Source organism: Panthera tigris, chromosome C2 (genome assembly GCF_018350195.1).
Source record: "Panthera tigris isolate Pti1 chromosome C2, P.tigris_Pti1_mat1.1, whole genome shotgun sequence".
Taxonomy (NCBI): domain Eukaryota; kingdom Metazoa; phylum Chordata; class Mammalia; order Carnivora; family Felidae; genus Panthera; species Panthera tigris.
Window position 1 is genome coordinate 18,553,343 of NC_056668.1, and position 24,557 is coordinate 18,577,899.

Genomic DNA, 24,557 nt, shown 5'->3' on the forward strand with positions numbered 1-24,557 from the left:
AAAATTCTCAAAGGATTTCCTTTCGTTGTTCATGCAGTCCTTACCATCACAGCTTCAAACGCCTACAGTTTATTGCTTTTTCTTAAGAACAGTCCAGAGAGAGGGTCAGGCAGCCAGGCATTCTTTTAATTTATATTGAAAAACTAAGCATATCACAGTTTCCCAATATTTGAGGCTCTTTGACCAGCTGTAGTTTTCGTTGAGGGGTTTTCTGTGGTTTTTTTCAGATCCATAAACCCTAACTGGATACACTGAAGTGAGGCTGTTGTTGATCAAACCCTCGGTCTTACGGACCGTGAAGTCATCTGGCTAAAGGCATTTGTGTTTCTCCTGTTTTTCCACAACTGCCTGAGCAGGCCCGCCAAGAAGTGGCCACCGGTCAGCCTCTTCATATAGAATGCATGCATGAAATACTGTAATATTCCCAGAGAGGCACAGCAGGTTTTGGTAAGACCGTATGCATGTAATAGAGGGGCAATGACCAAATCACTTTAAATGGTGAATTTGAAATTAAGTAATGTCCTTTTCACACCTGTGTTCTATACGTGTAACACTGTTTTCCTGCCGATTCCTCCATTACCTTTGGCCTGGTGACATGTTCAAGCAGCATCCAACTCAGGATTGGTCTGTTACAAGAGGTACGAGAAGAAACTCAGAAGCCCTAGAATGTTGATCAGTTTCTCCCCTGCCCTAGGGAGAGTTTTGACTCACAGCTACTGAAGGCAGGGGAATAACGCATTTCCGCTTAAGGTTTATCTAAACTCTCTAAGATGACCTCCTTCTTATTTTTAATTTATGAAACAGCTAGTGTAAAATGTCGTGAACACTGTACCGAAATTACTTTCAGGTTCAACCTGTAATAGTTCATTTGGAAAATTAGAAAGTGTTTATGTTGGGCTGGGAAATAACGCACCACTTTGTCCTGTTGATATGTATTCATTTGGGGCAACAGTGTCATAACTGTCTTCTAAAAAAATTGATGTCTGCTCACTGAACACAAGAGTTACTTATTTTTTGAATATTAATTCATACTGAATCAGTCTCAAGCCATGAAAGCAGACGAGGGCTTAAGTCTGTAAAACTACTCATTGTTTTATCTTCCAAAAAATAGACAAGGTTTTATTACTGTTTTCAAATAATACACACACATTGGGAAGAAAAGACAGAGAAGTTTGTAAAAAAAAAGTCTTTTCACCCAGAAATAACTAATGATAGCTTTTGGTGGTAATAATATCTTTCAGACCTTTTTCTCTACATACATTTGATGCTTTTTCTGTATTTCTTTAAGTAATTGGGGAATGGGGCTTTATCATTTGTAAGGTTCTTATGCGTATGTGTGCACATTTGAGCCCTGGAGATACCCTATTTACTTAGAACAGAACTGAGAATAGGAGAGAATGTGGCTTCCCAAGATCACAGAGTAAACAAATGGTGCCATGAAACTGGACCCTGGGACCAACCACCAGCTCTTCAGCCTGCGTTTAAACCACAGATGAATTGCTGCTTCTCTCATGAGTCAAATACAGTCTCCGACGATTTAGCCATTGATGAATGGGATCACCACTTAAAGATACTTTTTCGCTCTGTGAGTGTGCTTTGGCACACTGTTACCTTCACCTGAAGAACGGTCGGAGCTCTTGTTAGGGCTTCTTGAGGAAATTCTCAAAAAAGAAATAATCCCTCTGTTAACTCTATTTTACAAGGAATAATAAAGTCCCTTGCTGAATACTGTTGCAGATGGGGGAAAAAGTGAAATACAGAGCAACTCTATCATTCAAATGGATAAGGATCATTCAAATGCAGAAGGAAGCATGTCGTTTAATCTATCATACCAGTAAAGTACTAGAAGTTAGTCATCCTTCTCCATAATAAACAGGACATTCAATAAAAGCAGTCGTGTAATATTTGAGCGTTTCTGAACCAGCTTTTTCATTTTTGGAGTATTTCACTACAGTTAGAAGATGCTAGCTTACATATGAAGAAACGGCCTCAGAAGGGGTCATTCGCCCACAGTTGCTTCCATCGTGAACGTTGGGTTTAGACACCTCCATCTCCCCCTTCACCATGTTGCCGGTCTGCACGATGAAGGACCAGCCCACACTGCTCTTTTTGTTTCATCCAAATGTCTCAGAATTCTCAGCAGCCTGATTTTTTCATATTTTGAAGGCTTGACTTGCTGCCACTTTCTTCTCCCTCGCTGTTCTGCCAACATGTGACGTTCAGAATCAATTTGGGTTTGTAATCCCACCTTGGAATGGCTGGGCTGTGTGCACCAGTAAGCTGTGTGGTCTCATTGAAATTGCTGATCCCAAAGCCATCCTGTGGAGCACACGTTATCTTCCCGTGGACGTCGCCCACCTTTCTTTCCCTTCTTACCCTGTATTTCCCAGATTTTACCCAAGGGGCTTTTCCCCTCCCTCGGCTTCATTTGCCCCTTGTTCAATTATTAATCCTTAAACCTTGGTTTCTCTCCCTTGCCTGTTTCTTCAAAGACCAGTCTAAGTTCAAGTTAATATTTTCTGAGAATCAAGGGGCACCTGAGTGGCTCCATCAGTTAAGCGGCCGACTTCGGCTCAGGTCACGATCTCACTGTTCCTGAGTTCGAGCCCCGCGTCAGGCTCTGTGCTGACAGCTAGGAGCCTGGAGCCTGCTTCGGATTCCGTGTCTCCCTCTCTCTCTGCTCCTCCCCCACTCACGCTCTTTTTTAATTTTTTTCTGAGAATCAGAAGCACTTTGGAAATACCAGCTAATTATAAGCAGTGGTGGGGCACCGTTGTCCCACCTGCACTGTTTTTTTGGGTCTGGCCCAGAATACTCACAAAGGAAAAACAGTGAAAGTTGAGAAATACGAAAGGAAGTACTCACATCGCACACATTTCAGCTGTATGTCATCTATGAAAAGAGAAACCAGCCTTTAAAATTAGAGAGAGACTGACTTTCCGGCTTACTTCTTTTACCCCCAAACTGGGAGCAAATTTGATTCACTAAAATGGCAGATTATGTGGTGAAACTTTTCTCTCCCGATAAATTCACGTTGGCATTTCCCCTGGGGATTTAATGGAGCCCTTTTGTAGTTAATTAACCGTAAAATAAGGTAAGATCGGACAGTTGTAAAAGGAGGTATCTTTAAGTTTTTCCGCCAGGCTGGGTATAATGTATTTTATTTCTAATCAAAAGCCAAGAAACCATCTCTAAACCTGATGAGAGGTAAATCCACGCTCCCCAGCCCCTCCTCTTTGATGTGTCCTGGTGGGTGCTTTTATGAGAAAACTAAGTAGCAGGGTTGGCCCATCAGTAGCGAGAAGCCTTTTGAGGTGGTACCCCTCCCCTGTTCCTTGATACTCAGGATTAACTCACTGTGGTTCTTTTCCAGCTGCTGCTTTTTTTATAACTTGTGTATTTCACATGCTTTGCCCTGCCCTGTGTTCAGGAGCCACCACTTACCATCTTGATTTGTCTTGTTTGCTTTCCGTGTTTCTTGCTTCCTGTGCCCAGTTGAGCCTGTCGACGCCCGCCCTGCTGCCGACCGAGGACTGACCACCCGACCAGGTATAACCCGGTTACTTCTATGTCTCCGCATCGTGCGCTTGAGCAGACGCTGTCCCCTTCCTTCATCAATAGCCTCTCTAACCTGCAAATACTGAGAGAGAGGATGTGAAATGACCTTGGAAGCCAGACTTGCTTTCCCTTCCACTTTACCTTCTGAGTTCCTATTTAAGTGATCTGTTTTTTTCTTTCTGAGCTTCCCTTTTCAAACAGTAAAACAGCCCTTCCAACTTAGGGTTTGTTTTTTTGTTTTTTGTTGTTGTTTTTTTCTCCTTCTTAAGTAGAGAAGATTAAATAGACCTCTCTGTCCTCAAAAATGGAAACCTACAGAGATGCAGGTTCTGTCTGGTGGTGACTTGGTGTCTCCTATGAATATCTCCTCCTTCCTTTCTTGTCTGGTATGCAGATAGGTCCTTTTCTGCCTGAATTGGGCTCAGACTTTAGTCGGTTTCTCAAGTCGATGTGACTTCCTAAAAATACCAGGATGGGACTACCTCTAGAGCCCTGAAATACTTGCATTTTCTCTTCTGTGGGTTGTATGGACTTATTCCCCATGAGTAACTAAAATGACAGAAAGGATGTGTGTGCACAGTTTTATGTAGAAGTCTTTTATTTTTCATACCACTTAACATGCCCATTAACACTAAAATAGACACTTTTTTCTTTCTTTTTTTTTAAATTTTTTATGGTTTCCCAAGCGTTAAGAAATGCACCTTCACCCTTTTTTCTGTATTTAGGCTGTGTCTCAAACTGTTTTAAAAATAATGTCGCACCACAACAGAAGCACACACGAGCCTGGTTTTTGACTTTGTGCACAACTCTGCCCGACTCACAGGAGCCATCGTTTTCAGTGGATCAAAGACAGTAGTTACTAAATTGACCAATCTGTATACTCTAGAAAGATTTAACTCCACAAACAGTGCATACCTTCTTGTATTTATTTCCTTCCTCATCCTCATCATGTCCCCGTGGGATCATGAAGGAACAGGGAATTCACCTTGTTCGGAGATGCTAACACTTGGAGGTCCCTGTTTCCGGTACAGTTGGTCACAGGCCAAGAACAGAACCTGCCCGTCTCATGGCTGGTGTAGGCTCGGGCCACCACTGTCCCCAACCACAGTCATTGATGAGAACTCCAAATCTGCCCTGTGGCATTGTCATGCCCTCTGTGTAGTTATTAACAGGGCAGTGGGGACAGTGGAGTGACACATCTTGACGGCTGATGTCATTGATTTTATGAATCTCTGCCTTCAGGGCTTTTCAGAAGAACTTAAATTATAGTAAGTCAGACACCATTTTGGCTCTCCTAATGTCTCCCTTATTGCCATTGTCACACCAGTGAATTTTAAGGAGCCAGCAGTCGACATCCAGTTGACATCCCCATTCTGCTCAGCCCGTGGTGGAGCTCAGGGCTGAGGGCCAGCTCCATTTTAACTGTGACCAAGACCAGCTGAGGACTGTCATTTGCCTTGGGCCTTTTCTTATGGCACTTTCTATTTTGTTTTTAAGAAAGAGATGCTTTTCATCTACAAGAATAAAAAGTGTATTACAAGCACTCTTTCAACCAATTTTATAAACTTCCTGCATTGGGCCTTCTAGGCTAATATGTTCTTATTGAAATTTGGGCGGAGGTGGGGAGAATGACACCAAAAAAATTGATTTTTTTCCCCCATCTTTTAAAAAAATCTAACATGAAAATAACTTTTCCGTACATTCCCCAAAACAATCTGCTGTAAGGAAAGAGCTAGAAAATAGAGGTGTTCTATAGAGGGAAGAAGCCATCTGAAGTCTTTATTATAACAATATTTCAGTAACAGCAGTGTCTCATTTTTGTATCTCACAAAGATCAGTGCATTAAATGCTAAGGTGGGTGGAAAGAAATGAAATGAGAAGGTGCCTGTTCTCAGGGGCTTGATGTATAATAGAAGGAGCACACTTTGCGTATTTAAAAGAGGAGATGGAATTTAAAAGAGGAGATGGAGAGGAATCCAAAGCACCGTAAAAGTATAAACCAGGGTGTCTGTGATGTAAGCAGATGGGGCACTCACCAAGGGATGTGTTAACCTGGGCACGTGCTGGAAGACGACTTGGAGAAAGGTTTTGAAAGATTTGAGTCTCATCCATTGGCAAAGAAGGGGGGAAGGAGTCAAAGATGAGAGAATGGCCTCAGTTCTGCTCTCTTCTACTGTGTAAGACTAGGGTTTCCCAAATAAAAGAAGGCGATAGGCAAGAAAGACCGATCAGATACGAAGTGAGGAAGATTCTAGTTTATGAATAGCTCTATTTGCTGGATCTGTATTAAGACATATATACATATGCTCTCTATTTCTGTGCTTACAGTGAGTCTCCCAAGCATCTGGACCAATTCCCCGCTACGTTCGTAGCATTAGTTCTGGTTCTTCCAACATCACACTTCAGGAGACCGCATGCTTGAGTCTGATGTGCCAAAGTATATCTTTAGACTTTCCAGACTTAGAGACTCTTCCCAGGATTGTCCTATCATGTCATTCCGTTGATGGCATCGCTGTTGAATGATTGCTGTTGTCGCTCTGAAACGAGTAAAGAAAGGGTTTTTGTATAATCATGACCGAGGAACATGACTTCTCTTTGTCTTTCATACCTGAAAAACCAGGGCACTGGAACTTTCAGAAAGTAGGGTCATGTCAAATAGGGGAAACAGTGGTAGCAGTGGAGATTTCTGGGCAAAGTGGCCATTCCAGCTACTCCCCTGGCTTATTTCCAGGGAACAATGGACTCTGAAGGTCAAGTTACACCTTTTGACCAGAATAAAGAGGAAAAATACTTAGCAGGCTCTCCACAAGGGAGGGAAGCTACTCTTCCCACTATAATTTATTACCACCCTTCTCCGATCCCCATGAAAGAGACCAAGTCCTTGACCCCAAGCCATGTGACAGGTTTCATGAGGGACATGCCTCCTTCCCCCTTCAAGTGAACTACAGATTCTGCCCACTTACTATGAGGTAGACAACTGGAGCCACACCAGGGCTTAGAATGGAATCCACACAACTGAGAAAACACTGATGAGCCTGTAAGCAAAGGTCCTTGTGGTGTATTTAAATCTACGCTTAATATTTAATCACATATGTAGTATGAGCTTGTTACCCATGATGGTTGTACGCAAACGTATTAATTTTTCTTACCTTGTGGTGAGATTTGCTTAGTGTATAGACAGTCTTTCCACTAAGCGATTGTACATGCGATACAAAAAATGACCTAGAAAGATCTCTTTCTGCCAAGAATCTCACAAACTGTTGAACTATATTATCTGTTCTGACTTGTTACACGAATTTGAAATTTTTTTGGGCTCTCAAAAGTATTTTCAGTATTCTTTTAGAAATAATGTGGGCTTTTGCAATTTTGAGTGGAGAGCTCATATTTTTTTAAGGAATTGTTTGGTCCGCTAAATTTTTAAAAAGACTATTCAAGATACTTTTTTTAAAATCTCAGAAATATAGGGGGCGTCTGAGTGGCTCAGTCGGTTAAGCACCCGACTCTTGATTTCAGCTCCGGTCATGATCTCACAGTTGTGAGATCGAGCCCCAGGTCGGTCTCCATGCTGAGTGTGGAGCCTGCTTGGGATTCTGTCTCTCTCCTCTCTGTCCCTTCCCCACTTGCATGCCCACACTCTTTCTCGAAAATAAATACATAAACATTAAAGAAATCCCAGAAATACAATTGTAACTGTTGCATTGCTAGATCCTGATGACAGAAAAAGGGTAGACTATAAAGAAATCACTGTGGTTACACCAGCATCTCAGATTTAAAAGGGGCTATAGAAAGATAAAAATATACAGCTGTTATATTATATAGGCAAAAGTATTCTCTGTTAGGAGAAACAACAGAGCATTAGCATCACAGCCCGATAAAAATAGTGTCAGGAAGATTATAGGTCAGAATGAGTTGAAAATCATGAGAAAATGGAAATAATTTTAAAGCAATTTAAATAGAGAACAGAGAGCCCTGCAGCTCTCAGGACAGGGCCAGGCGTTAAGGGATGGTTGAGAAGACGCCAGCAAAAGATGAGAGAGAAAGGGAAACTGTCCCACTTTGTGCTTCTGCCTTTATGTCTATAACAAAGATAGTAGGAAATTAAAGCCCAAGGTAGATCAAGACAAAAAAAGGAAGCACTTGTTCCTTGTAGTAGTTATCTGCTAATGCAACAAATAAATAATTCCATAACTTAGCAACTTAAAACAACAAGCATTTCGTTTCTTACAGTTACTGTAATGCTCAGGATTTCAGGCATGGGTTAGCTGGGTGCCTCTGGCTCAGAGTTTCTCATGAGGTTGCAATCAGAACATGGTCCAAAGCTGCAACCATCTGAAGACTTGAATCTTGACCCTGGTGGGTCTGTTTCCAGGATGGTGCACTCACATGGCTGTTGGCAAGAGACCGCCACACCTCGTTATGGGAACCTTTTTATAGAGCTGCTTGAGTGTCCTCCTGACATGGCTGCTGGCTTTCCCAGACCAAGTGATCCAAGAAAGAGAACAAGAAGGAAGCTGCATTGCCCTTTTTTTTTTTTGTTTTGACCTAGACTCAGAACTCATCCAGGATCACTTTCTCTATTTTCTATTCATTAGAAGCAAGGAACTCCATCTAGTCCACACTGAAGGGAAAGGAATTAAGTCCCACCTCGGGAAAGGGGGAGTATTAACAGATCTGTGGGTCTGTTTTAAATGTTTTTATTTATTTTTGAGAGAGACAGAGACAGAGCACAAGTGAGGGAGGTCCAGAGGGGGACACAGAATCCAAAGCAGGCTCCAGGCTCCGAGCTGTCAGCACAGCCTGATGCAGAGCTTGAACTCCGGAACCGTGAGATCATGACCTGAGCTGAAGTTGGACGCTTAACCTACTGAGCCACCCAGGCGCCCCCTGTGGGTCTATTTTAAATCTACAACACCTCTGTACCCACATCCAAGTCCTTGTGACCCAGACAAATTGTAGGCTAGGAGAACTTAGGGGTGAAAGCCTGGAACTGCTCTCCGTAATCGTTGTGTATGTCTGGGAAGATAGAAGAAACTAATTCTGATCAAGAGGAGAGAAGATAGGGGGCGCCTGGGTGGCTCGGTCGGTTAAGCGTCCGACTTCGGCTCAGGTCATGATCTCGCGGTCTGTGAGTTCGAGCCCTGCGTCGGGCTTTGTGCTGACAGCTCAGAGCCTGGAGCCTGTTTCAGATTCTGTGTCTCCCTCTCTCTCTCTCTCTCTCTCTCTCTCTCTCTCTGACCCTCCCCCGTTCATGCTCTGTCTCTCTCTGTCTCAAAAATAAATAAACGTTAAAAAAAATTTTTAATAAAAAAAAAAAGAGGACAGAAGATAGGGTGACAGCCTACAGGCCAGGGGTAGATTGACATTGGTCTTGGATCTGTTTTCGGATGAGTTATTAAATGGAAGCTTTGTGAACAGTTTGACAAGGAATCAGGGATCTCTCGCAACCAGCATGGGTGCCCATGGTCTTGTCCAGTTATCCTCCCTTTCTTTTTATATGAGCCGTGCCGTTAGACTGGCACACGGTATTTTGTGGACATTGTGCATTTCATTTCCAACAAGGTGTGTGACAAGTCTCACAGCCCCTGGTGGACAAGACTGTAAGAGTGACTAGACAAAAAGCAAGAAATTAGGTCCCATGGGAGCTGAAGGACCTGGTAACATGTAGCCTGAGCAAGAACCATCAGGAACATGATGCCTCTCCTGGAGTGTCTGATCTGTTCAAGGCCGTAACACGGGGGAGGTTTTGGCTTGCTCTGCTGCACAGGCTCGAAGAGTCGCTGCTGTAGGGGACCTGATTTAGGCTTAATGGAAGAAAGGACATCATTCTTGTAGGCAGGGCTGTCTGAAATGGAGGTAAATGTATAGATTTTTTTTTCCACTCAGGAGCGGGGGGTTTGCCGCCCACCCCCACCCCTGCCCCCCACCCCCATAGGAAAACTGTAGAGGATGTGATTTTGTTAAGTCTTTCTCATCCTAAAGTTCTGACACTTGATCTTTAAATGCTACAGTATGGGAACTGATGTTTATATTTTGTGCTTTCAGGTTTTGTGTTAAAACTGGCTTTATATTTTGTTTTTTAGCCTCAAATTATTATTTGAAAAATGAAATTTATTATAACCATTAGTGTAAGGAATCATATAGCAATTTGTAGAGAAGGAGTTAGTAAGTTACAAATTCTGTTAGCCCCACAGAAACATTTTCAAAAATGATGTACTGCAGCTCTTTATTCAGCAGATGAACCGATTACATTCAGTATCTATAACTAAGTCACTTAATTAAATAAATGATAGGATTTTTACAATGCTTCGCTGCATAGGTACATGAACATAATTTATTTGTAGTTGGAACAAAGCCCTAAAGTAGCAGATTGATTCTACCACGTAATTAATGCTCATTTTTTAAAGACTTTTATTATTTTTTCTGGAGGAATGAGAACACATGAGAAAAGACACAGAATAGACTAGACTATTAATAAGCCCCCCAAAACAAGCCAGTATATTCTGGGAACACATCCTTGCTAACCTCCCAGCTGGCATTTAACTTCTGGTTTTCCCCATGAAAAATAAATAAATATATATATATATATATATATATATATATATATATATATATATATTTAAAGGCAATTGATATATTATATATATATATATATATATATATATATGTATGTATGTATTAAAGGTGTGTGTTTAAAGGCAGTAGAAGCTTTAACTTTGGATTTCTTTAATCTTTAATTTCTTTTTGTTTAAAATAGGTAAGGGTTAAGGGTTTAAATACAGGGTGTCAGTTTCCTTGAAGAAAGTCATTAATCTATTTCCTCTCACTCCAGGCCTAGAAAGAAGGTCTTGGTAGCCTTTGTGTTACAGTCTCATTGTTTACAGATAAAATGAATTGACCGCCCTGTGTAATTTAATTACGGTGCGATGCTTATGGATTAATGCAGGTTCGGGCTTGACGAACATCAAGACGGAGGAGATCTCTGAGGTAAAGATGGATGCCGAGTTCCGACATGAGTCAGGATACGAAGTTCATCATCAAAAACTGGTACGTCAACTAATTTACCTCTTCCTGCCAAATGACCTGTTAACGCTTGTTCGTTGTGGGCCAGAAATCCACAAAAATACAGCGCTTGCCTATATAGGATCATCATGGAAACATAAAGAAAAGGAGGGTCTTTATATAGTAGTTCTTTACACCTAGAAGGTTAGCTGAGCCCAGGGAGGGCTTCAAGTGGAATTAATTTATATAATCATATCCGCTCTAGGGGGCGCCTGGGTGGCTCAGTCAGTTAAGTGTCCGACATCAGCTCAGGTCATAATCTCATGCTCCGTGAGTTCAAGCCCCACATCGGGCTCTGTGCCGACAGCTCAGAGCCTAGAGCCTGCTTTGGATTCTGTGTCTCCCTCTCCCTCTCTCTGCCCCTCCCCATCTCATGTTTTCTCTCTCTCTCTCTCTCTCTCTCTCTCTCTCTCAAAAATAAAAACATTAAAAAATAATAAAAATATCCACTCTAATTAATTTCCACTCTGTTTTCTAGGAAGACAGGTGATAAGAGGTGGATTTGAAATAACAAAATCTCAAATGAACCCGTGTGCGAACATTACTTGGTTTCCCAGAACACGTTTTATGGCTCTTCTCTTCAGTTGGCGTTTATAATTGTCTTGCTTGTGCCACTTCATCTCTCCTTCTTGTCCCTCCCTGTCCCTTCCCCAACGCCCACATTTTAGGTTCTGCAGGGCCAGGATCTTTGGGTTTCTACCGAGGTGGGTGGAGGCAGGAGGTAAGCAGGACATGACTTTCCCAACAGGGTTGCTCATTGAAAGGTTGGAGCAAAGAAGATTATTTTTGAGGGAGAGAGAGACAGAACACAAGCAAAGGGGTGGGCAGAGAAAGAGGGAGACACAGAATCCGAAGCAGGCTCCAGGCTCCGAGCTGTCAGCACAGAGCCCGACACGGGGCTCGAACTCACGGACCGCGAGAGCATGACCTGAGCCTAAGTCTGACACTCAACCGACTGAGCCCCCCAGGAGCCCCAAGGGTTTCTTTCATCTTATCAGTAAGCATGGTAAGGAGGTTAAATAAACAAAGAAGACGATTGTATTGCACAGTCAGTACTCAGCAAAAAATGGTAATAAGGTTCTCCTAGCAATAATAATGCTTGAGAAGAACTCGCTCTCAGGCACGGAAGTGTACGCGTGTGTGTTTGGGCACGTGCGTGCTCTTTCAGGGGGGAATATCTTTCCAATATTCACCAATAAAATGTGTAAATCTCAGTAGTCAATTCCAAAAGAAATGCCTGTGAAGTATTGTGTAGGCCTCTTGTCACTTAACAATCGGCGCAAATCCCAAACTGACTTGTGGTTCAGATTTGCATTGTGACTCCCATAAGCGTTTTTGTACAAGAACATTTCTCTTTTTTTGAAGCATGATTTTCATTGGCGGGTTAATCCAGTCTCGGTTATTATAGAATCAGGGGCACTCTTGATCTGGCTACTGCTGAAGAGGTTAAAAAACCCTGTGGGGGGCGCCTGGGTGGCTCAGTCGGTTGAGCGGCCGACTTCGGCTCAGGTCATGATCTCGCGGTCCATGAGTTCGAGCCCCGCGTCAGGCTCTGTGCTGACAGCTCAGAGCCTAGAGCCTGTTTCAGATTCTGTGTCTCCCTCTGTCTGACCCTCCCCTGTTCATGCTCTGTCCCTCTCTGTCTCAAAAATAAATAAACGTTAAAAAAAAAAAAAAAAAACCCTGTGGGGGGGTTCCCTGGGTGGCTCAGTCGGTTAAGCGTCCGACTTCGGCTCAGGTCATCATCTCACAGTTCCTGAGTTCAAGCCCCGGGTTGGACTCTGTGCTGACAGCTCGGAGCCTGGAGCCTGCTTCCGATTCTGTGTCTCCTTCTCTCTGTGCCCCTCCCCCACTCTCACTCTCTCTTTCTCTCTCACTCTTTCAAAAATAAATAAACGTTAAAAAGAACAATACAAAACAAAACCCTGGGGGAACTACTGAAGAGTTGGGGGCTTATGGGGCACAGAGCCAAAGATTAATGTGTAGACTTGCATTTTCTGGAGCCTGTGTCATAAAAACCCATCTCCACGGTTACACTAACTCCTGTAACGTGACAGTGACTAATGGCAGTGCAGCAATTAGGAGAATCCGCTCCCTCAACTGAGCTACTTGATAAGATAATGTACTATAATTAGTGCGATGAATATTACAAAATTACAGTATTTTCTTAAAGGCATAGGAAGATGTCCAGGCTTGCAGTTATTCCTGATTACCTCACTCTTGTATCATTAGCTAATTAACGATTTGCTTTTTTATAAGTCTGTTGAACTAGCATATTTGTTGAGAAAGTGGAATAATTATGAACAGTTTCTCATTTTGTTGCAGCTACACCCTGAGTAAGACTCCTTTAGTAATTGGCTTCATTGGCTGTATTTTATGTTGCCTTTCCAGATTGCTAGGATGTTCCTTTTCCCTGTGAAAATCAGTCATTTTACTATGCTGCGGTTGTACTGAAAGAAATTATTTAGGGAGCTGTTTTTATTAATTTAGGTGCTAAATATGGTGCGTGTTTAGTAGTCGTGAGGCCCAGTGATCTGGCCCATCTCCTTACATAACAGGATTCTAGAAGGTGCAGTGTGGTCTTCTAATTCCCTTTAGCTTAGATGAGGTTGAAAATAGCGACTTGCTTTATAAACAGTAGGAAGGAATGCTGCACAGCAAAGTGAATGCATATCTTCGGCCGTGTTTTCCAAATTTTTTGTATGTTAAATCCAAATGGACAGCAAGAGTAAAACGACAGCTTTACTTGGGTTTCTCGAGAAAACAGCCAGCAGGAGTTCTGCGTCGCTATTAAAATTCTCACCTCGTCGCCTCCTACCTCTTCCCTTTGAAAGAAAACTGTCTTTGAAGCATCACGCTTCTCAAGGTTAAGTATCGTCCTCTTGAATTATTGAAGTATTGGCTAAAAGGAGGTAACAAGATGTCCTTTTTCTTCTGATGAACTCCTTTGTTTCAGGTGCTTGATTCCTACGTATTAATGTCCATCTGAGGAAGTTGGGACATCTGGGGGGTTTGAAAAGGACCTAAGGCGTCGTGGTCACGCATCAGGTCTCCCAGCTGATCTGCTTTCAAAATCACGCTCGGTGCCACTGATAGGTCCCCGCCCCACCTCTCACTGGTGTTCCACCTGTCGAGGGTTTCAGGGTTCCTCTTGGCTTCTGTTTTGCCTTTCTAGAGACATGCAGGGGATGGCAGGGGAGGGAGTAGACTTCCCAGAACTGGGGAAGCCACATGCTGTACTTTGTTGTGTAGACCACAGATGTCATTCTTGGTAAATAGAATGTGTGGGTTTTTTGGGGTTTTTTTTTCCCCCAAGTACACAGCAGGTAACAAAGTAGCCTCTAACTCACACTTCCATACTGAAACTTTTCACATACCTTCTCCGGTTGTCGCCTGCGATTACAGTCCTTTTTCTTGATTTGTTTTCAAGGTGTTCTTTGCAGAAGATGTGGGTTCAAACAAAGGTGCCATCATTGGACTCATGGTGGGCGGCGTTGTCATAGCAACGGTGATTGTCATCACCTTGGTGATGCTGAAGAAGAAACAGTACACGTCCATCCATCATGGTGTCGTGGAGGTAGGTGACCTTGGCCGCATGCTTGCAAGTGGGAGTTGAAGGCTACGAGGGAGATTGTCCGTGGCATTAAGCTCAGAATCCTGCAGGTGTCTCTTCTTTGAAAAGGAAAGTCCACATTCCCGCATGGTGCTCACTCAGGGTGGCAGCTGTGTTCTTATTCTGTCTTCATGCACTCCGACTTAGAAATACTGTGATCAAGGCCTTGGGTTGGATGCCGCTCCCTCAGCTTCCTATAATACGTATGGAAATGTCAAAATTCTACTGAGTATAATGCCTGACTTCAAGAGATTGCGATCACCCTCCAGCATGTAAAAGAAAAGAAAAAAAGACAACAGAAGTCAGAAGTGAAAAGGAATGAGGAAGTCTGCTTCGAAAAAAACCTAAACCCTAGGTTTATTCCCTAACCTTTTTAAAAGTTTACTTATTTATTTTTGAGAGAGAGAGACAGAGAGCAGGGGAGAGGCAGAGAGAGGGGGAGAGAGGGAATCCCGAACAGGCTCCCCACTGTCAGCCCAGAGCCTGACGCGGGGCTTGAACTCACGAACCATGAGATCATGACCTGAGCCGAAATCAAGAGTCAGACGCTTAACCGAGCGAGCCACCCAGGCGCCCCTATTCCCTTATATTTTTTTTTTTGTCTTAAAGACTGACTCGTAACTAAAACCAGGGAATAGTAACTAATGCTAATTTTCAGGTGAGTTTCACAGGAAATGACATTATACCAAATAGCCAAGCAGAGCCTTCAAGGTCATTCCAGATGTTCAGCCTGTTATCCTGCACGTCTGGCTGAAATACCTGTTTTTCAGAGTTTAGTGCAGTCACACTGGGGGTAGAGAGAAGGTTCACCCAGTGACAGTCACGATTACTGCACAGTTACGCTTCAAGATTTTGTCCCCATGGGCCAATATGTGACTGACGTGTGTATAGCACAGAAGTCACGAGTTGCACCAAGAAAAGACAGTAGCTGCAAGGTTCATATACGACTTTTGGGGGCCCCTGCGTGGCTCATGCCATTAAGCTGTCCAACTGGATTTTTGGCTCAGGTCATGATCTCATGATTTGTGAGTCTGAGCCCCGCATCGGGCTCTGTGCTAACAGCACAAAGCCTGCTTGGGATTCTCCTTCTCTCCCTCTCTCTCTGCCCCTCCCCAACTTGCATGCTTTCTCATGCACACTCTCTCTCTCTCTCTCTCTCTCTCTCTCTCTCTCTCAAAATAAACAGTTAAAAAAAAATAATAAAATAAAAAATAAAAAATAAGACTTCTTAATCCCACAATACAAAATATTGAAAAATAAAGTTTAGGGGCGCCTGGGTGGCGCAGTCGGTTAAGCGTCCGACTTCAGCCAGGTCACGATCTCGCGGTCCGTGAGTTCGAGCCCCTCGTCAGGCTCTGGGCTGATGGCTCGGAGCCTGGAGCCTGTTTCCGATTCTGTGTCTCCCTCTCTCTCTGCCCCTCCCCCATTCATGCTCTGTCTCTCTCTGTCCCAAAAATAAATAAAAAACGTTGAAAAAAAAAATTAAAAAAAAAAAAGAAAAAGAAAGTTTACAAGTAAGTTCTTCTTATGAATTTTTTTTTTAAGATTTTATTGTTGGGGCACCTGGGTGGCTTAGTCTGTTAAGCGTCTTGATTTTGGCTCAGGTCATGATCTCACGGTTCGTGAATTCAAGCCCTGTGTCAGGGTCGGCGCTGGCAGTGAGGAGCCTACTTGGGGTTCTCTCTCTGACCCACCCCTACTTGTGTGCGCTCTCTCTCTCTCTCTGTCTCTCTCTGTCAAAATAAATAAAACATTTTTTTAAAAAAGATTTTACCGGTAAGTCATCTCTACCCCCAGCGTGGGCTTGAACTCACAACCCCAAGATCAACTCACAACCCTCCACCAACTGAACCAGCCAGGTGCCCCCTATGCATTTAAAATGCGGTTCTGGTGTTGTGGCAGAGAGATCCTCGTAGTATATGCAATTTTTTAGGAAACTGTTGGAGAAAGTGAATGAATACATCTTGAGAAGTATTCGAATTTTTCAAACTAAAGAGATCTCAGTGACCAATCAAATTTATCTTTTCATTTTGTAGATGAGAAAACAACCACACAAAAGTGCTCACCCAGCGTCAAATATAGGGCCAAGGTCCAAATACAGATTGTCTCGTGTCCTAGTCATTGTTTCTTCTATCAGAAAAAAGTCCAGATACTTCCAGTGAGTCAAACTTCTCATCAGCCCCACATGGGCTCCAAATCATTCTTGATCAGAGAAGGGCAGGAAAAGTTTAAAGAAGTTAAACGTATGGCAAAGCCAAAAACCTCGTTTTGTTCAGCACTTACATTCTCGAGGCTACTTACTTATGGGATCTGCTGGTGGAAATTGGGTTTGAGTCTTCTTTTCCCTCTCCGTTCTGGTGTGGACATGGTAGAGATCTGACCCAGGGAAGCACTAACAGGTTTTCAGTGTTGTTGGCCTGTGTGTTTGAGAAGCCTGAAGTCATTGAGATAAAACCTAGCATCAAAAATCGGAAAGCAAGTAGCTTGTGCAGAAGGACTAGAAAACATTGGCTGGTTTGGCTAAAGCATAATTAGGGCAGGATGCATAGGCTAGATTTTCTGCTTTTCGAAAGTTGGAATTGTAATAAAAGTTTTTTGATATGCGAGTTCAGTTTTCAGTAGCAAAGAGTACAGGCTCTTATTAAAATTGAGACTTGTTGGGGCACCTGGGCGGCTCAGTTGGTTGAGCGTCTGACTTCGGCTCAGGTCATGATCTCCCCGTCCATGAGTTTGAGTCCCACATCGGGCTCTGTGCTGACAGCTCAGAGCCTGGAGCCTGCTTCCGATTCTGTGTCTCCCTCTCTCTCTGCCCCTCCTCCACTCATACTGTGTCTCTCTCTGTCTCAAAAATAAACATTAAAAAAAAATTTTCTTTAATTGAGACTTGTTTGGGAAAAAAAGAGAGATGGGGCACCTGGGTGCTCAGGGCTCAGGCAGTTAAGTGTCCCAACCCTAGATTTCGGCTCAGGTCATGATCTCCTGGTGCGTGAGTTCGAGCCCTGCATCGGGCTCTGTGCTGACAGCGGGGAGCCTGCTTGGGATTTTCTCTCTCTCCTCTTTGCTCTCTGCCCTTCCCTCTGTCTCTCTCTCTCTCTCTCTGTCTCTCTCTCTCTCAAAATAAAGAAACATTTTTTTAAAAAAGAGAAAAAGCTGTGAAAGCACAGAATGATTGACAGATTAGACGGTAAGCACATCAAATGAGCGACGACGGCACCATCGACTCTGGGGTGTTGCTCTTCTAATAGTATTTCGGAGCTTGTGTCTTTTGAAGCCGTGTGAGATGTATCATTGTAAGCATCAGCTGACTTCCTTTCTACTCAAAACATGACTCTTTTCATTTCAGGTTTGGGCCAAAAAAAAAACAAAAAACAAAAAAACAAAGTGTTTTCATACTTGGGTAATTAAACCGCCCCTTTTTAATTCTTTATTGTGCCGTATGGGAATTTCGTTGTTTTTAATTGAAGATGAAGACTCACTGTGTTTTGGTAGTTGCCGGTGTGCAACCAAGTGACCTGCCGATTCTGTGCCTTACACGGTGCTCAGCACAGTAGGTGCAGCTGCTGTCTGTCACCTGTAATTGCACGTTTTGACACATACAATTGGACTGACGGACCTCCCCCAGAGGCCTCTTCCTTCTGATCAGTTCCAAGTGCCCGTTCCAAACAGCCGATATAAACAACAAAAATTTATCTCCTCACAATTCTGGAAGCTAGAAGTCTCAGTTATCTTTTCCTATTTGTTTGTTTAATGTTTTTTATTTATTTCTGAGAGAGACGGAGAGCGAGCAGGAGAGGGGCAGAGAGAAAGGGAGACACAGACTCCGAAGCAGGCTCCAGGCTCCGAGCTGTCGGCACAGAGCCCGACGCAGGGCTCGAACTCATGAACCGTGAGATCATGACCTGAGCCGAAGTCCGTCGCTCAACCAACTGAGGCACCCAGACACCCTGCTTTGTTATCTTTTTATAGAGTTATGGCACATGACGTTTCCTGATGAATGTGCCATCATACTGATGTGATTAAAAAAAATATGTCCAGGGAGCGCCTGGGTAGCTCAGTCTGTTAAGTATCTGACTTCAGCTCGGGTCATGGGTTTGAGCCCCATGTCAGGCTCTCTGCTGTCAGCGCAAAGCCTACTTCAGATCTTGTCTCCCTCTCTCTCTCTGCCTCTCCCTGACTCGTGCTCTGTCTCTCTCAAAAATAAATAAACATTTTTTTAAGTTACTTACTTTGAAAAAAAAAAAAAAAAAAAAATATATATATATATATATATATATATATATATATATATATATGTCCTTAAGTGTCCTTTCTTCCTGGCAAGAAGTTGGCCCACCAGGATGGAGGTACAAACACTAATGTGGGTGTTGCAGAACAGCTGGACAGAATGGTCAGGTTAAATGGCAAGAAGAGGAGCAGAAAAGTGTGGCTGGACCCAAAATCTCTTGTGGCTGGAAGCAGACAGCCGGGAGAGGTATTGGGAGGTCAAAAGAAAGCGTCAGTGATCAATGACGATGAAGGCCTAGCAAAGAGTCCATCGCCTGCCTGAAGGATCCCTTAAACGTGGGCAGTAAACCTAAGTGAACCAATTCTAGAAAGATGGAATTACAGTTAAGAAAATGAACGTGGGGGCGCCTGGGTGGCTCGATCGGCTGAGCGCCTGACTCGGGCTCAGGTCATGATCTCGCAGTTCGTGGGTTCGAGCCCCGCGTTGGGCTCTGTGGAGCCCCTTTGGATTCTGTGTCTCCTTCTTCCTCTCTTCCTCCCCCACTCACGCTCTGTCTCTCGCTCCTTCAAAAATAAATAAACATTTTTTAAATTAAAAAAAAAAAAAAGAAAATGAACACGGACACAACTGAACAGAAAACCAACAGTGCAGAATCAGAGGAGGAAGAATGACCAACTTGAAAACGTGGTTGTTGTTTGCTCTGTTTTCCTTCCCGTAGTACGAGCTCCTTTGATCTTCTTGCCCTCTATGCGGTTGTGGATTAAGTCGCTGTGATTTATCTTATTCTCCTTTAGAATAACAACTTCGTTGTTGTGTCATTCCATCCAGAACAGGCAGCTCTGTCTCCAATTTCCCCCGACTGCTTTAGGGGAAATAATAGTGAGGTGTTCGTGCTGAGGCCCTGCCTGCCCCGGGGCCGCAGTGGGGTGGCCCGTACCTGGTGGCCCCCACCAGTGCGGTAGCTTGGCCATGAGGGACCTGTCGCCAAGCCCCACTGGGGAGGAAGGCTCCCCATTACCTGCCGTTCTTCCTCTAGCTGTAGGTTTATCCCTGAATGTGAGTACCCAGTGTTTCACTTCAAGCTCTCATGGGGCCGGGGACAAAGAGACACAACCCAGGCTCCTTGGGTGCCATTTTGTAAAAATAATCCCCCTGCTCTAGCTCCTGAGCCAGCCGTCTGAGGGTGTGAGGGCTAAGCCTCCGCACCACTTGAGCTGCCCTCCCAGCAACAAAAGATAATAATGAGGATCAGCAGGGAGAAAGGAGGCCAAGAAGACAGGAAAGTTAGATGCGTGGGTTGAGCACCGGCCTCAGCCTCGAATTTCTGACAGGGCTGTTTTAAGCGTTTGGCTTTGGTCTTTGAAGAAGAGAGAAACTATTAAGTTGCCGGGTGTTCCCCTGACCTTGATGAATGCAGATGACAGGTGACAGCCAGTGTGAGGGTTGATGTGCTTCCTGGAGGACATAGAGCTCTGATATTCTAACAGTGGAGCAGCGTTTTTTTCTACACTCAGAAATACAGCAGCTTTGTGCTGGCTCTTTCCCTCAGCGAGACGTTTTGTTGTTGCGTTTTGTTTTCTTTTTAAATCCTGACGCTCTTTGAAATATCAGTTAAAAGGTGGCACAGAAACCAGAAGATGGCCCAAGTTCGAATGGCCTCATGCTACATACAGGCCGTTCCCTGGCAAGCAGATCTGGAGAGTGGTCGGAATCTCTTACTATCGGTGCTAATCTTTGATGATGACATTTTAGCTTATGAGTCCGGGGCTAATTACCCAATTGCCAATTAACGCACGGTGACCTCATTAGTTGACAACATAGCGGGTCAAAGGAAGAGGAAGGGATGGGAAAAACATCCATAATTATTCCCATAAGGACAAGGGTGCTGAACATCCACTTGCGCAGTGTCGTCGGAGTACCGACTTGGCGAGAGCTTGTTTGGTGGCTTTGTTCTAAGGGGAAGTGCCCAGACTTGTCACTAGAACAGGAGAACTTGCCCAGAATGCAGCAGCTCTGACGAGGCCACGTTAGGGGAATGTTCTGGGGATGGGGACTCGAGAAGCATGCACGTGACGGGCAGTCTGAGGGAGCTGCCCTGGGATTCGCTAAAGCAGTAATTCCAGTTCATTCTGGTGAGGTGGAGTCCTGTGCAGGGTCCCTGGCAGAGCCAGAGTGTTCCGGTTGTGTTGAAACGGAACCGACCTATAACGCCGTATTAGCGTTAAGCGCTCAACATGATGATTCGATATGTGTGTGTATTGTGAAATGATTATCACGGTATGAACTGAGCTAACACCCATCACCAGACAGTTACAGTTTGTTTCCTTGTGATGAGAACTTTTAAGATCTACTCTTTTAGCAACTTTGAAATCTACAGCACGGTGTTACCAACTTACAGCCGCCATGCTATACACATAGCCCCAGAACTTACTTATCTTATAATTGGAAGTTTGTATCTTTGGGCCACTGTCACCCGTTTTTCCCACCCCTGGCAACCGCTAATTCTCTGTATCTTTGAGTTTGGTTTTTTTTTTTCAGATTCCACATATAAGTAAGATCACACAGTATTTGTCTTTCTTTGTCTGGCCTGTCTCACTTAGCAGAATGCCCTCACGGCCCATCCACGTCAACAAATGACAGTGGTTCCCTCTTCGTGGCTGTGTAATATTCCACTGAATAATAATCCATTCCTCCGTTGGTGGACACTAAGGTTGTTTCCATGGTGTGACTGTTGTAAATAATGCTGCCTTGAACATGAGGAAGCAGATATCCTTTTGACGTAGCAATTTCATTTCCTTCAGATAAATGCCCAGGAGTGGAATTGCCAGATTGTTTTAGTGTATTCAGAAACTCCACACTGCTTTCCATAGTGATCGTACGAAAATTTCAGTCTAAATTTTCCATTAGCCAGTGTGGTTTAGTCATATCAGGCTGCATCCCTAGACCTGGTGTCTTAGCCTCCAGCACTCCTGCTCTCTGGTATTTTTACTTCTTTGGGTTCAGGGATGGTGCTTCAAGAAGACAGGTGTGTGGGTTCAGAACCATGCCACCAGATGGGCTGTCGGTAGGGAAAGATGTATGAGGAGCTGAATGTCACCTTGCAACAACACTCAGCTGTGGGGCGTATTCTCCTAAAATGATGGGGACCCCAGTTCCATCACGGGCAGAATAGACCGCATCCTTTTGAAGGAAAGACCGTCTTCTGCACAGCACATTCTTACTTTTCAGTGGCAAACATGGTTCTCCATTCTGGTTAAATTTGTGTCCATTCTCTTTATCTTCCAATGGTCATACAGAAGAGGAATTTTTAAAACAACAAAACTAAGCTTTCACTCACTCAGCAAAGAGTTAAGTACTTTGGCCCGTCTGTTCGGTGTGAGTGGTACAGCAGATAAGAACAGCCACTCCCCACCTTACCGGACTAAGTCCAGCTTGCCGGGTGTGCAGACAGTCAATACCCCTGCACAGCTCTGTCCTAACCGTGATGCGGGGGTGGGCGTGGGCAGGTTTACAGCCGGCCCGATCTTAGAGGGCAAGCACCACATCACCACAGAGGATCTGTTTGCAAATCTTTAGCTGGACATACTTCCATAGTCTTAGTGCTCAGTTTTTAAAAAATGAATGGATAGGGGCGCCTGGGTGGCTCGGTCGGTTGAGCGTTGAACTTCAGCTCAGGTCATGATCTCGCGGTCTGTGAGTCCGAGCCCCGCATTGGGCTCTGTGCTGACCGCTCAGAGCCTGGAGCCTGCTTGGGATTCTGTGTCTCCCTCCCTCTCTGCCCCTCCCCCACTTGTGCTCTGTCTCTCTCTGTCAAAAATAAATAAACATTAAAAAAAATTTTTTTAAATACATATATACATGTACGATCTGTAACAGCATATTCTTTCAATGTTTCCTTTTCTCCTGCGCCAAGTAGGGCCTTTGATATATGTAGATCATTTTAATTAAAAGATTCTCAGACCTCTCGTCATCATGTTAAATTTAGTGAAAACAGGGACAAATTAAAATGAGCATGGCAAGATAATCAGTCTACATTTATTTGCCTCCCGGTCTACTTTGCTGACGTTCCGTGATGCTCTTGGATTTTTTTTTTTTTTTTCCGGCTTACCACCACACTTTCAAGTAAAACAGTTTTTGCACTGTGACCTTTTTATCCCTTGTTGGGCCAACAGGGAAGAAACAAAATATTTATTGTGCCGCATACATCCAGTTCCTGTTAAGTTGGGGAAGCAACCGCCGCCGAGCACTTTGCAAGCCGAGCCAGCTGGGCAAGGTTTGAAGCGCCACCTGGTGGCCGGACGGAGCATCTGTGTAACTGGTGGGCGCAGGCGTTGTGCTCTGAGATGGGAGAGGAGGGAGAAAAGAATACCCCGCTCTTTCTCCTTTACTGTTCAACGTGAGCGCTCCTGAAAGATTGATTTTCTTTTTTTTTATTCATTTTTCCTCGCCCTTGCTTTTCAGGTCGACGCTGCTGTGACCCCAGAGGAGCGCCACCTCTCCAAGATGCAGCAGAACGGATACGAAAATCCAACTTACAAGTTCTTTGAGCAGATGCAGAACTAGACCACCGCCACAGCAGCCTCTCGAGTTGGACAGCAGAAACCATTGCTTCACGACCCATCGGTGTTCATTTATAGAATAATGTGGAAAAGAAACAAACCCTCCCGTTTTCTTCTTTACTCATCATCGCCTTTTGACAGCCGTGCTGTAACACAAGTAGATGCCTGAACTTGAATTAATCCACAAATCAGTAATGTATTCTCTCTCTTCACATTTTGGTCTCTACATTATTAATGGGTTTTGTGTACTGTAAAGAATGTAGCTGTATCAGACCTAGTGCATGAATAGATTCTCTCCTGATTATTTATCACGTAGCCGCTTAGCCAGTTGAATATTATTCTTGTGGTTTGTGACCCAATTAAGTCCTACTTGAAATATGCTTTAAGAATCGATGGGGGATGCTTCATGTGAACGTGGGACTATAGCTGCTTCTCTTGCCTAAGTATTCTTTTCCTGATCACTATGCATTTTAAAGTTCGGCATTTTTAAGTATTCCAAATGATTTCGAGCATTTTTTTTTTCCATGATTGCATTTTACTGTACAGATTGCTGCTTCTGCTATATTTGTGATATAGGAATTACGAGGATACACATTTATTTCTTTGTGCCTGTTTTATATGCACACATTAGGCATTGAGAATTGAAACTTTTTTGTCCATGTATCTTTGGATCTTTGATAAAGAAAAGAATCCCTGTTCATTGTAAGCACTTTTATGGGGGGGCGGGGGGGCGGGAGTGTTCTGCTGGCCTCAAATTACCAAGAATTCTCCCAAAAAATTTTCCGCAGGACGATTGTACAGAATCATTGCTTATGACCATGATAGCTTTCTACACTGTATTACATAAATAAATTAAATAAAATCACCCTGGGCAAGAGTTTTCTTTGAAGGATAACTATGGATGTTAAATATTCACAGTAATTGGGGAAGGGGGGAGCGGAAAGAAGCAGATTCAGTTTCTTTTAACCAGTCTAAAACATTTTATTTATGATAGCAAAAGAAAGTGAGAGGGGAAGGGGCAAAATCAGGGAATGGGGAAGTCCTGCCTGGACAAACCCTTTTAAGATTTGTCTTCAATTTGTATAAACTGGTGTTTTCATGTAAATAAATACATTCTTGGAGGAGCGCCATTGTGCTGGTGTGAATGATTCCATGGTAACCACCGTTTGACCATGTAGTCCTTAAAGCCTGGTGAGGAACCTTCTGACATAATCTGCTCTTGGACATCCAACAGATTTGTATCTTAAGTGCAAGGTATCTGAGTAGGAAACGTGCATCTTCCAGTGCTAGTAAAATACCTCATTGATCTAATTCAGTTTTTAGCTTGGTCCAAAGTATGTTTGCTGCTGTATCTTGGTCCTCAAGTTGGTCTCTGTCGTAGTCTGTTCGGACCGCCATAATAAAATACCGCAGACTAAACAACAGAAATTTACTTTTCGCAGTTCTGCAGATTGGAAGTCCCGGGCAAGATGCCAGCACGGCCGTGTGAGGACCTTCCGGGTTGCAGATTTCTCATTGTACAAGGTCACTGGTCCCATTTTAA

At 43.7% G+C, this 24,557-nt stretch overlaps 1 protein-coding gene and 1 long non-coding RNA gene across 10 annotated transcripts in view; one reads left to right on the top strand and one right to left on the bottom strand.

The window, feature by feature from the left end:
* Positions 1–24,138, top strand: part of LOC102960478 (amyloid beta precursor protein) — a 269,032-nt gene extending 244,894 nt beyond the window's left edge. For 4 of the 7 annotated variants that reach the window (XM_042956847.1, XM_042956849.1, XM_042956852.1 and 1 more), the window contains 4 exons: positions 3,496–3,549; positions 10,502–10,602; positions 14,048–14,194; positions 22,917–24,138. In XM_042956847.1, coding sequence (XP_042812781.1) covers positions 3,496–3,549; positions 10,502–10,602; positions 14,048–14,194; positions 22,917–23,018 — 404 coding nt within the window. In that variant the 3' untranslated portion in view covers positions 23,019–24,138. The remainder of the gene's footprint in view (positions 1–3,495; positions 3,550–10,501; positions 10,603–14,047; positions 14,195–22,916) is intronic. The other 3 variants (XM_042956848.1, XM_042956850.1, XM_042956853.1) reach the window with 1 other exon arrangement.
* On the bottom strand, positions 1,891–14,100 carry LOC122230669. 3 transcript variants are annotated; one of them, XR_006207708.1, is made up of 5 exons: positions 13,995–14,100; positions 5,885–6,095; positions 3,445–3,640; positions 2,866–2,892; positions 1,891–2,197 (listed from the first exon to the last, which is right to left on the bottom strand). It is a non-coding gene; the product is annotated as an uncharacterized LOC122230669 (long non-coding RNA). The 3 variants fall into 3 exon arrangements; XR_006207707.1 differs by having other exon boundaries at positions 1,891–2,202; XR_006207706.1 differs by having other exon boundaries at positions 1,891–2,319.
* Positions 24,139–24,557: the final 419 nt, after the last annotated feature.